The sequence below is a fragment of the Sceloporus occidentalis genome, unplaced genomic scaffold (assembly GCF_023333645.1).
Source record: "Sceloporus occidentalis isolate IW3139 unplaced genomic scaffold, rSceOcc1.0.p SCAF_38, whole genome shotgun sequence".
NCBI classification, from domain to species: domain Eukaryota; kingdom Metazoa; phylum Chordata; class Lepidosauria; order Squamata; family Phrynosomatidae; genus Sceloporus; species Sceloporus occidentalis.
The window spans coordinates 2,494,504-2,507,237 of NW_028317018.1; the positions used below are offsets into that span (position 1 = coordinate 2,494,504).

At 38.6% G+C, this 12,734-nt stretch overlaps 1 protein-coding gene across 1 annotated transcript; it reads left to right on the forward strand.

Moving 5' to 3' along the window:
- The first annotated feature begins 3,399 nt into the window (after positions 1-3,399).
- LOC149290623 (asparagine synthetase domain-containing protein 1-like) lies at positions 3,400-9,348 on the forward strand. The gene is made up of 3 exons (XM_089488544.1): positions 3,400-4,839; positions 7,362-7,543; positions 9,093-9,348. The coding sequence occupies exons 1-3, from the start codon at positions 3,400-3,402 to the stop codon at positions 9,346-9,348; spliced, it is 1,878 nt and encodes a 625-aa protein (XP_089344670.1).
- Positions 9,349-12,734: the final 3,386 nt, after the last annotated feature.

Consider the following 12,734-nt stretch of genomic DNA (forward strand, 5'->3'; position numbering starts at 1 on the left):
ACGTGAAGCCCGCCATGGGACACACAGATATATATATATATATATATATATATATATTCTTTGTGTGTTCTGCGGTCCAACTAAATGACATCATGTTTATTTACACATGCCTTTAATCCTATAATATGAAGCCTTTATTCGCTGCATATATGTACATGAAAGCCAGTAATGTGATCAGCACTGGATATAACAACTATGTTTTATTATTCGGTTAGTACAACATTCAGAAGTCCGTGTAGAATGACGTAACACTGGAACAAGCCAATCAGACAAGAGCTTACAATTCTGTTCCCTTACCCGGAAGTAAACTGACATGTGCTGTTACACAAATACGCAGGGGCTATGCGTTAACGCGATCGCCTATAGAGACGTCTAAATACATGCGTGAATGCTATTTCATAATTGCTCACGGTATTTTATCGGTTTGAAAACCTGTTGATAATGTCAGAGAAAAAAACCGCGAACAGCGAGAATACTGGAGATTGGTCTGCCAGGCAAGTAGATGAATTCATCTCCAAGGTAAGATTGCCGTTTTATGTCAGTTGTTAAAAAATATAGTTGTGGAAAGCGTGTCAAGGATTTTTTTTTGGCGCCAGATCGATAAACGAGGTTTGAAAAAGCTATGTATATATATATATCACCGGGGCCTGTCTGTGGGTTTAAATGAGCCCTGATGCACTAAGAGCAGCGCCGAAAAATCACGAAGGGCAAGAGTGGTCCTAGTAGTGATCGATTGTTACATGGTGAACATTAACACTTATTATTATTATATAATTAGTATCACTACTACTACATTTAGTGTATTTATGTATTAATTTAGTGATTAATCCATCAGAATGAAAAGGAGACCGAGCTATGGCTAAATGTATTGGGCCATGTGTATTAATCTCATATAGAATATACAAATATTTACTAAATCATTCTTTTTGATTTTAGTATAAAAAAGTTAAAATAACACCAATGCACGTTTTTCTACTTCACAGTTTAGAGAACAAGGTGTAATTGTGGACGAGCTATCGAATTTGAAAAAGGATCGTGTGAGTTAATCTGCTGGGGTTTTTTTTTTTTGTTTGTTTTTTTTTTCCCCATCTAAAATATTTATTTTACTAGTACATATTTTTAGCATTCGCTATAAAACAATAATCAATAGCTGTCTAAAGGGGCACGTATCTGCTTTACCGAAAGTTCTGTAACTTCTATACATAATGTAAAATAATCTTTCTTTTTAGAAGGTGTATAAGCAGCAGCCAAACAGCCATGTTTTCTTCCTCGCTGACAGAATTCAAACACTGAGCGAGTGTAAAAGTAAGTGACTTGTTTTTGGCTGAAATTAATAAAAACAGCGGCCGCCAGCACAATTCATTATTTGTATTCATGTTACTTCTAGACATGTACCAAAAAAGACAGATGCCCTAATATGTTATTTCCATACACTCTGAAAACCTAAAAAATGCATGAGGCATCAGACACTGTTTGTGGCCAGTGATGTCAGATAATGTCAGACACCCCTAGTGTGAAGCTGCATATTCAGAAAATAAAGCTGCAATATGCGCCCAACGTACTAAAATGACGACATTGCACATTAAGTTGTGTGTGAAGTAGGGCTGCAACTAACGATTATTTTCATAATCGATTAGTTGGCCGATTATTTTGTCGATTAATCGGATAAAAAAAATGAATGTAAATTTTTCATTTATTTAAAATAATTTAATAAACAAATGTTAAATACAAACAGCAGAATAAAAAAAAAACTTTGATAAAATACATTTCTTGTCTTTATTTCCCAACCAGCCCCCCCAATTGATGCACATTTGAGCCCAGGCTTGCCATGCTGCCTCCCAGACATGCCAAGCTGCCTCCCACATATGCCACTCCACGCTGCCTCCCACATATACCACTCCACCCCCACATATGCCACTTTGCCTGATATGCCTTATACCCCCTGATACACCACTCCATCCTCCCCAGACATGCCACGCTGCCCTCCCCACATATGCCACTCCACTCTACCCCCAGATATGCCACTGTGGCCCCAGATATGCCTTATACACCCTGATACACCACTCCGTCCTCCCCAGACATGCCACGCTGCCCTCCCCACATATGCCTTATATACCGTATATGCCTTATACCCCCAGATATGTCACTCCGTCCTCCCCTGATATGCCTTATACCCCCCAGATATCTCATAGTCCCCTCATAGAGTCACAGACCCGTTCACAGCACACTGACACCATGCTTTAATAAATAAGTACTGGGTTAATCTTCACTGCCCCCAGGATTTATATTCCCCTTAGTTTGGCCCCCCTTTATCTCTAACTGCACCTTAAATTAACTTTATTAAATTTATCAAATTAACCCTCAGTCCTCATCATTAAATTAACCCTAAACACCCCATTAACCATAACTGCCCCTAAATTAACCCTAAACACCCCATTAACCATAACTGCCCCTAAATTAACCCCCACCTCCCCTAACTTTCAGCAGCCCAAATATTAATTTTATACTTACAGTTAGATGAGTGTCACAGCCATGTGGTTCTGGCCTTCTGGGAGAAGGAAGGGGGCGGGGCCAGTTGTCACAGTGATTACAGGGAGGGGCTGGTAAGTAGGAGCTGCTGCTGTGAGTCAGACTAAACGGTTTATATAATGAGGGGTATTTTTCAGAGCGTTTGCTCTGAAAAAACCCTCATTTTATAATCGATTCAACTAATCGATAATGAAATTCGTTGGCAACGAATTTCATTATCGATTATCGATTTTATCGATTAGTTGTTGCAGCCCTAGTGTGAAGTAATTGCTGCAGTATCAGAGCTCTAAATTTAAAGTTTTTGAAGGGCATATATATTTTATAGCTCTGTTTACAAAACACAAAACGAAAACTTTGGACAAGGTTGGGACTTCTTCTTTATGTTTGACTTGAGCACACAAAAAACCATGGATAATTAAAATATCCCAGACCATATATTGCCTCTAAGAATGCTTTGGGATCTGCATCGCTGAGATTTATATTTGCGTGTGTGTCTCTTTTAGGGAAAAAAAAAAAGTCCAATGTAGAAATAACTCAAAACCTAATACCCCCCCCAAGTTTGTTCTTGCATGACCTGCATTATGCTTAGTGAAAGGACACTCCAGCTATTAAATGTACCTTAAGGCATTTGATAGCTGACGGGCATTTGATTTGATAATAATTCTGCTGCACAGCTGAAGCTTTTAGTGTTCCTGTGGCAAATTATGATTGCAAGCTCAGTTTGTTTGGTAGAATGAAAAAAGTTGGTAAGGATAACATTTTATTTCTTTTTATTTGCTAGAAACATTTGATGACATGAAGCTTACTCAACAAGAGCTTCAGAACGCTGGAAAGGCAAATCCCAAGAATTAAGCTAAACGTTTTATGAGAATGTGTGGTATATGCTGTACTGTGAGTTTCATTGCTTGCCCTGGCGAGACATTTGATTCTGAAAATGATGTAAACCTTCAACGCAGAGGTCCCGATAGCAGCCAGCATTTAATTACTTGTGATTTTAATCATCGCTATAGTTGCTTTTTCTCTGGTCATGTTCTCCACTTGAGAGGGAAGTTGACTCCTCAGCCATTGAAAGACAAGCATGGTAACGTTTTTCTTTGGAATGGAGAAGTCTTTGGTGGCATTGAAATATCCTCTACGGAAAATGACACTCAAGTAATGCTTAATCACCTTTCTGACTGTAATGGAGAGCATGATATACTGGCGCTTTTGTCCCGTGTACAAGGTCCTTGGGCTTTTATTTATTATCATGCTGAAAGTCATAGTCTGTGGTTTGGAAGAGATTTTTTCGGACGGCGGAGTCTTTTGTGGAAGTTTAACCAGAATTCCGAGAAGGTCTTGTGTCTTGCCTCAGTAAAGGATTGCTCTCCGGAATCTGATGAGAATCCATGGCATGAAGTTCCAGCATGTGGAATATTTCGGTGTGATTTAGGTTCTTGTGGTATTTCAAAATCTCTTCAGTTGACGTGGTATCCATGGAAGTGCGCTGCTGAAGATATGCTTACCAACGAGCTAACATTATGTGAAGGGAAAACCCCGGTTGTGACAGAGTTCCCGCCGTTTATCACTGTATTAAAGAGTGAAAATGGCATATTAACTACTCCAGTTTCTCCCTTAAACAAAGAAGTCCCTGAAATATCAGTCGAGACTAATTTTTCTAACAACTCTAACAACGTTACTTTAGAAGACCTTAATGGATTGGTTACAGATGAAAACCGCAAAAATGCAGCTTTACTTATAGACGTGTTAAGTGAAGCTGTTCGGAAAAGGACTCTATACCTTCATCGAAATAAAGAGGATTTGCAGTCGGATGTTGAAAGTGCAAATATTGCTGTCCTATTTTCTGGTGGCATTGATTCCATGATTCTGGCAGTCCTTGCAGATCGGCATGTTCCACCGGAGGAACCTATAGACCTTCTCAATGTGGCTTTTATGATGAAAGCAGCAAATCCTCAAAGTACTCGCCTGAAAAATGTCAGAAAAGCCAAACACCAATCCGTATCTTTAATGCATCCGAGCAATTTTGACCCCTCAGCTTCAGATTCCTCCTTTGATGTTCCAGATCGAATCACAGGAAGAGCAGGTCTGGAAGAACTTAAAGCCATAAACCCATTAAGAACTTGGAATTTTGTAGAAATTAACATTTCTTTGGAAGAACTAAAAGAGATGAGGCAACAACGTATTTGTCAACTCGTTCAGCCGCTGAATACTGTCCTAGATGATAGCATTGGCTGTGCTGTGTGGTTTGCTTCCAGGGGTAAAGGCATGCTAACTAGCAATGGAGAAACTAAACAGTATGTCAGCATGTCCAAGGTAACCACCGCTTGTATTCGAATGACTTGTTAAGAACAAATTGATGTAAAACTGACTGTTGTCCTAAATATGGCATTGAAGATGACAGGTTTCATGTATGTAAAGCATAAAATTATATAATATATAAATGAATTGTATGTATTTAACCCCTTCGCGACCTTTGCCGGTTCAGGACCGTCATAACAAGAAGGTCACTAAATGACCTTTGACGGTCCTGAACCGTCAAAAAATTAAATAAGCTTAGAAAGTGATCAAGGATCACTTTCTTCGCTTAAACGGCCTTGCTGCAATGCCTCGATGTCGAGGCATTCAGCAAGGCCGAGATCGGCATCGGGGGCCATGTCTGGCCCCTCCCGGGGCGGACGCCCGTTTTAAAAGCGTTTAGGAGGCGATCAACGATCGCCTCCTAAACTTAAATGGTGTCGCTGGAATGCCTCGATCAGGAGGCATCCAGCGACACCAAACACTTACCTCTGGGTGGGCTGTGACCGCTCCGGAGAGCGGTCACAGCCGCCGCTGCCGGTGATCTTCGCCATCAAGCAAGATGGCGGCGGCCCGGGAAATAAAACAATAAAGACGAAAAAGTTCGCTAGAGGGTCTCCAGACCCTCTAGAGAACTGGCTCCACTTGCTGGTTGAATACAGGTACTGCATTCAACCATGCAAGTCAATGGAGCCCAGCTTTCTAATCACTATGTGATTAGTAAAATATTAAAAAAAAAATAAAAATAAATAAAAAATGGAAAAAAAAATAAAAAAAAAATGTGCTAACATTTAAAAATAATTATGCAGTGATGTCACTAGATGAACCATCCAGTACCAGCAAAATGTGTAAAAAAAAATATAAAAAAAGTATTAAAAAAATAAAATAAAATTAAAAAATAAAGTTTATTATTTTGAGCAAGTGCTAAAAATTCTCAAAAATCTCAACAAAGAGTTAAAATAAAAGCACTTCAAATACCCAAGGGGTGTCTAATATATAAAAAAAATGGCTGATGGGGTAAATTGGAGTGGCCTAGCTCAAATATAGGGCATAGGTACAGACTGACCAAAATGGAGAAAATAAGCGCACTTCCCAAATGTGGCATTTTAAATCTGAAACAACCCGACAAACCCATGCATGTCGGGTATCACTGCACTCAGGAGATGTTCCTGAACACACATTGGCGTGTTGTTTGACAGTGGCATATACCAGGACCTGTATATCTATAACTAAAGTACAATTTGTGTGAAAAAAAAAAAAAAAAATACTATTACAAAGTTTGACAAAGTGTAGTTCTATAATTGGTGCATGGAAAGGGTTAAAATAACAGCATTTGGAATACCCTGGGGTGTCTAGTTTTCAAAAATATATGGTTTGAATGGGTTAAATTGAGTTAACCGGCTTCAAAGATATTCCAAAGAGGAGAGGGAGGCACAATGACCAAATGACCACCTGAATTACGCATGCCCCAAAAGTAGCCTTTTACCAGCCAAACAATCTGACAAACCCATGCATGTGGGGTATCGCTGTACTCAGGAGATGTTGCTGAACACATATTGGGGTGTTGTTTGACAGTGACATATACCAGCACCTGTATATCTATAACTAAAGTACAATTTGTGTGGAAAAAAAAATAAAAAAAATTACTATTACAAAGTTTGACAAAGTGTAGTTGTATAATTGGTGCATGGAAAGGGTTAAAATAACAGCATTTGGAATACCCTGGGGTGTCTAGTTTTCAAAAATATATGGTTTGAATGGGTTAAATTGAGTTAACCGGCTTCAAAGATGTTCCAAAGAGGAGATGGAGGCAGACTGACCAGATTTGTTAAAAAAGATTTGGAAATCATAAAACGCTGCTTGTACTTATTGCCCTATAACTTACAAAAAACAGCAAAAAAACATAAAAACATTGGGTATTTCTAAACTCAGGACAAGTAGTAGAATCTATTTAGCTAGTTTTTTTACTTGCTTTTTTAGGTGAGTAAAAGATTTTTCAAATAAAAGTCATAAAATGTGTTTTTTTTTTCAATTTTTCACCATGTTTTTTTTATTTTTTTTATAGTAAATAAGATGATACGATCAAAATAATGGTATCTGAAGAAAGCCCATCTTGTCCTGAAAAAAAACAATATATAACTTATGTGGGTACACTAAATGGGTGAGGAGAAAATTACAGCTGAACACAAGCACCACAAAAGTGTCAAAACAGCCTCGGTCCCACAGGGTACAAAACGAAAAATGAGCCCGGTCCTTAAGGGGTTAAAACACACATAGGTCACTTTATATTAGAGTGACAGCAAATATTGTACTGCTATCGCAACAGGGAACAAAATGGACAACATACTGGCACAGGGGAAGATGGGACAGCTCTTCATTATTTACAGTCTGTTAGGAGGCTGAGGGGAAAATACATATTATACTGATTATGGTGTAAAAATATTATGAAAAAAAGAAAACATAAAAATAATAAAAAGAAAAAACCCTTACACCTCATTGCCCTAGCACTTCATGTATAATGTCGTTTTTTAACTCTAAAGGTGGTGTTGACTGGAATTGGCGCAGATGAACAGCTTGCCGGCTACTCCCGTCACAGAGTGCGTTTCAAAAACATGGGTCACAAAGGCCTTCTTCACGAACTGAGCATGGAACTGGGGCGTATATCTTCCAGAAACCTTGGTCGCGATGACAGAGTTATTGGTGACCACGGAAAAGAAGCAAGGTAATTCTCTTTAGCGCAGATCTTAAAAGCGCACTTCGGGAACAGATTAGGAGAAATAGTTCTGGATAATCTATAATGACTTCCTTAAATTTCAGATATTCCACTTTACGCAGACAAATACCGTATTGGCCCGAATATAGGCCGCACTTTCCCCCCCACTAAGTCTTTAAAGTGGGGGTGCGGCCTATATTCGGGGTCTAGCGCCCGACGCCCGGGACATGCAGTACCGGGCGCCGGGCAGGCAGCGGGGTTAGGATACAGATCCCCCGCAGCGGTGCAGGGGACCTGTATCCTACTCTCGGATGTGCTCAGACAGCCTCCCCTTCCAGCACTTTCCACGGGGGGAGTGCAGGCACGGGAGATTGTCTAAGGGCATCGCGCAGACGTTCACCAGCACTCGGGGGGGGGGGGGGGGATAGAGTGGCAGCAGCAGAGTAGTATGTTTACATAGTGACCTATTCGAAGGGATGTTTAGTTTGAGACTATATATTTATTATAATAAACATATTACTGTGCAAATGTTTGGCAGGTACGAAAAAAATGCCGTTTAACAAAATGCAAAGTGAGTTAACAGAAGAAAAGTCTTCTAGGTATGCTTTAACAAAGCCATGGGTTTTGTAGGCATATAGTTAGGGGTATGAATAAACAATTATACCAAACAGGTGCTAATGATCATCAATTTAATATGTAGGTTGAAACACAATCATTAAGTGAATTAGAAACAGCTGTGTAGGAGGAATAAAACTGAGTAAGCAACAGTCAACATTATTAACAAGGTGAGGTTGCTGAACACTGTTTAATGTCAAATGTCATACACCATGGTAATTAAAGGCAGATACTTATCCATCATGCAATATCATCAGCTGGGCAATCCTCAAATATTTATTCTGCAGCATTACAATGACCCCAAACATAGTCAGTCATTAAGTAATGTCTTCAGCATAAGAAAGAATGAGTCCAGGAAGTGATGGTATGGGCCCCAAAAAGCCATCTTTAAATGTTCCTAGAAGAATTGATGCTGTTTTTGACAGCAAAGGCTGGTCAGGCCCCTGATTTGATTTAGATTTGTCTTCTATTCACTCACTTTGCTTTTTGTTAAACGATAAAGATAAACTATTAAGGTGTCTTTATAAACGCATTCATACTTTACAACATGATTTCACACCTGCCTTTAACTTTTACACAGTACTATGTATGTGTATAATATATCTCGATCTATATAGATATAATGTACACCCATACATACTTGGGAACATCCCAGGGCAGGCTATTGAGAGAGCTCTTATCTTCAGGTAGAGTGGATTTGCAAAGAGTGGGCATAGCCTTAAATGTTTACAATTTACATGTCTAATACACACCAGTGTTAATTGTTAATATAAATAGGCTGTGATTTCTTGATGTAGCTTCACCGAAAGGATAGTGCCCTTTTCAAAATCCTTGTAATACACAGAGCTCTTAGTAGGAGCTGACATCTGTTTGAGTACATTAGTAACTTTTTGACGTTTTATGGTAGCATGTTTTTTTATTTATTTATTTTTTTTTTTTTTAGATTTCCATTTCTCGATGAAGATGTTGTATCGTTTTTGAACTCTTTACCTATCACTGAGAAAGCAGACTTAACCCTGGCCAGAGGTCTTGGAGAGAAATTCATATTACGGGTTGCAGCAATGGAATTGGGACTCGCCTCCTCCTGTGTATTACCCAAAAGAGCTATGCAGTTTGGATCCAGGATAGCAAAAATGGAAAACAGAGCCGAGAAAGCATCAGAGAAATGCAGCAGACTACAGACTAGTCTTTTAGAATAGCCTCCTTCGGGTTTTTTTGTACCCTTTGGCAGCAGAATATGAAATTCAAGGTTTTATTGTAAACATTACTTTAATAAATGGAATTCCCTAAGATTGCATTTGCAGAGTATGTGAGAAAATACTAAATACATAATTATATAAACTGATTTAACCCCTTAACGTCCATTGCTGGGTCAAGCACATCATGCAAAACGGTCACTTAACGACCTATGATGTGCCTGACACGTCATGAGACTTAAACAAACTTAGAAAGTGATCATGCATGGAAAGGGTTAAAATACTAGCATTTGAAATACCTTGGGGTGTCTAGTTTTCAAAAATATATGGTTTGATGGGGTAAATTGAATTAGCCGGCTTCAAAGATGGTCCTATTAGGACATGGGGGCAGAATGACCAGATGTAAAAGTTCCAAGTTAAAAAATGTGCACTTCCTAAATGTGGCGTTTTACTTCCCAAACAACCCGACAAACCCATGCATGGGGGGTATGACTGTACTCGGGAGATGTTGCTGAACACATATTGGGGTGTTGTTTGAAAGTGATGTATACCAGGAGCTGTAAATCCATACATGAAGAGCAATTTTAGCGATAAAACACAAAATAAATTACTACCACAAAGTTTGACAAAGACTGGTGGTAGAATTAGTGCATGGAAAGAGTTAAAATTCTAGCATTTGAAATACCTTGGGGTGTCTAGTTTTCAAAAATATGATTTGATGGGGTAAATTGCATTGGCCGGCTTCAAAGATACCCGAAATAGCATAGGGGAAGAATTACCAGATTTGGAAAAAATGGTTTTGAAATAGCAAAACGCTACCTGTACTTATTGCCCAATAAAAAAAAAAAAAAGCAAAAAAACATTGGGTATTTCTAAACTCAGGACAAATAGTAGAATATATTTAGTAGGTTTTTTTCATTAGCTTTTTTGGATGAGTAAAAGATTTTTGGGGTAAAAGTCAGAAAATTGTTGGTTTTTTTTTACATTTTTCATCATTTTATTTTTGTTATGGGAAATTAGATATGATTAAAACAATGGTATCTGAAGAAAGCTCTTCTTGTCCTGAAAAAAACATATCATTTGTGTGGGTTCACTAAATGAGTGAAGAGAAAATTACATCTAAACATGAACACCGCAAAAGTGTTAAAACAGCCTCGGTCCCAATGGTACACAAGGTAAAACACAGCCTGGTCCTTAAGGGGTTAACAATGCATTGGATATATTCTAAAATATAGGCTAAAGTAAGTTCCTTTTAATTTGATTCTTTTAAAAATAGTTTTGCACTACATCATTGAAGGTACGTGGGTATATTCCTGATGTTCTGTTGGAAATACTTGTGACAAGTTATGTAGGATTCTAAGTTCCCAACGTCAAAACGTCCAGATACTGGATAAACATGAACAGGATTTCTGTAAAAGAAAAAAAAAAACACACACGGAAGTTTTCCCTTTAATGTTGAGGATGAGGCCAGTGGTGGGGTTAGCACAGACAATAAGGACATACTTAAAATGAAATTTAAACCTGCGATCATGAAGCGTTTGCCCATGGATGAACCAAAAAAATGGAGTAATCTTAAATGCGAATGCAAGATAAGTGAGGAATGGTATGATTTGATCTGTATCAGAAACACAAGATGATACACGACTGGTCAGTAAACTTACAAGGTTGCTCACTATAAGGGACAGATTAAAAAGAATAACTTAAACCTAGTATTAAGGACGGTGTGTGATGACTCTGGTAGTAATGTGCAGACACTATGGGTGAAGATTAGCATCGACAATAAAAGGGGCCACAGATTACTTGTAGGTATATGCTACAAGCCACCAAGCACTAGCATTCGTGGGGAGGATATGTTTTATTGCAAACTGAAAACCTGCAAATCTGGGTGAAGTTTCAATCATGGGAGATTTCAATTACCCAGATATAGATTGGACAGCAAGTTCCTGCAAGTTTATAGATTGGACTGCTAAATGTCATTTATGTACCAATTGCTAGAGACCCCAACTGGAATGGATCTTGTCTGGATCTGGTAATAACTAACAAAAAGGAGCTTATCTAAGTATGAGAACATTTGAGAAATGGTGACCATAACATGGTTTCACTTGAGATTATTACAGCAAAGCATATTGGTAAATACTCCACCAAGACACTTAATTTTACAAGGGCTAACTTTTACAGACAGGGCATCTTTTGAACCCATACACTAGGATGGATTGACAGAAGACAAGTGGAATACACTTAAGCAAACATTACAAAATTACACACATCAATGAATACCTTTGGGAAACAAATGCAAAATACGCAAATTAAAACCAATGTAGCTTACCAGTAACGTAAAAGAGGAATTAAAAAAACAAGAAATGGGATTCAAACATTATAAAAAAATTATGTAAATAGAAAACGTTAACAGAAAATGTTGGTTCTTTGCTATCTGATACACTTGTGCATTCCGATTCTCTCAATCTCCGAAAACGAGGCCGGAAACCACACAAAACAGATGAAAAATCCGACGTTTAAGGGCTCTATCGCTCCTACTCTCTCACAATCCTCTGCTCACCACTTCCCTGTCTGGTATCTTCTTCTTTGTCTATCTCCATGGACACATAAGATTCTGGGTGAAACTTACGCCAAAATGGCAGAGCTTCCAATGACATCCTCAACCCAGATTAGAGGGTCGGAGTGGAGGACGTCATCGGAAGCTCTGCCATTTTGCCCTAAGATTACCCTGTGCAAACTTCAGCCAAAATGGTGGAGCTTCATGAGATCTCTGCCATTTTATGTGACAAAGCACATGAGATATTTAATGTACACAAGTGTTTCCCCCATACTTCCTTACATGCCTTTTGAGTAGCATCCTTGGACCAAAGAAGTTAGACAGTTATTTACTTGGGTATCATAAAGCAAAAGTCTTTTATTACCTGCCCACAAGCCAAGATAATAGATGTCCAGGTGCATCCTTTTCTTCTATGGGCGCATTCTATAAGAAAAGAAACGTTACATTTTAACAAAGAAAAAATATAAGCACAGATATTCTTTACGTTAAATATGAGTATTAAATTATTTTGCATGTATGTGCCACAAATGTTTATAGTTTGAAGCAGGATTAGCAAGGACTAGTGAAAAAAAAACTTAGCCTTTGACACTGCTTCTGTAGCAGACACCATAGATTAGACAGCAGAGATCCGGTAACACAATCTCCATACTGCCGAGGCCGTGCTAGTGTGGAATGGAAAGACCCGATGGTATCATACTGTTGATTGTGCTCTAATGTCATTGAGCCTTTTCAGGATGTTTTATATATGTCAGGTGTCAGAAGCCACCTTCCGAGATTTAGGAATCCCCTTTCTTCAGGGACACCTGTTTTTTGCAACTGAGACATTTTTAGTTAG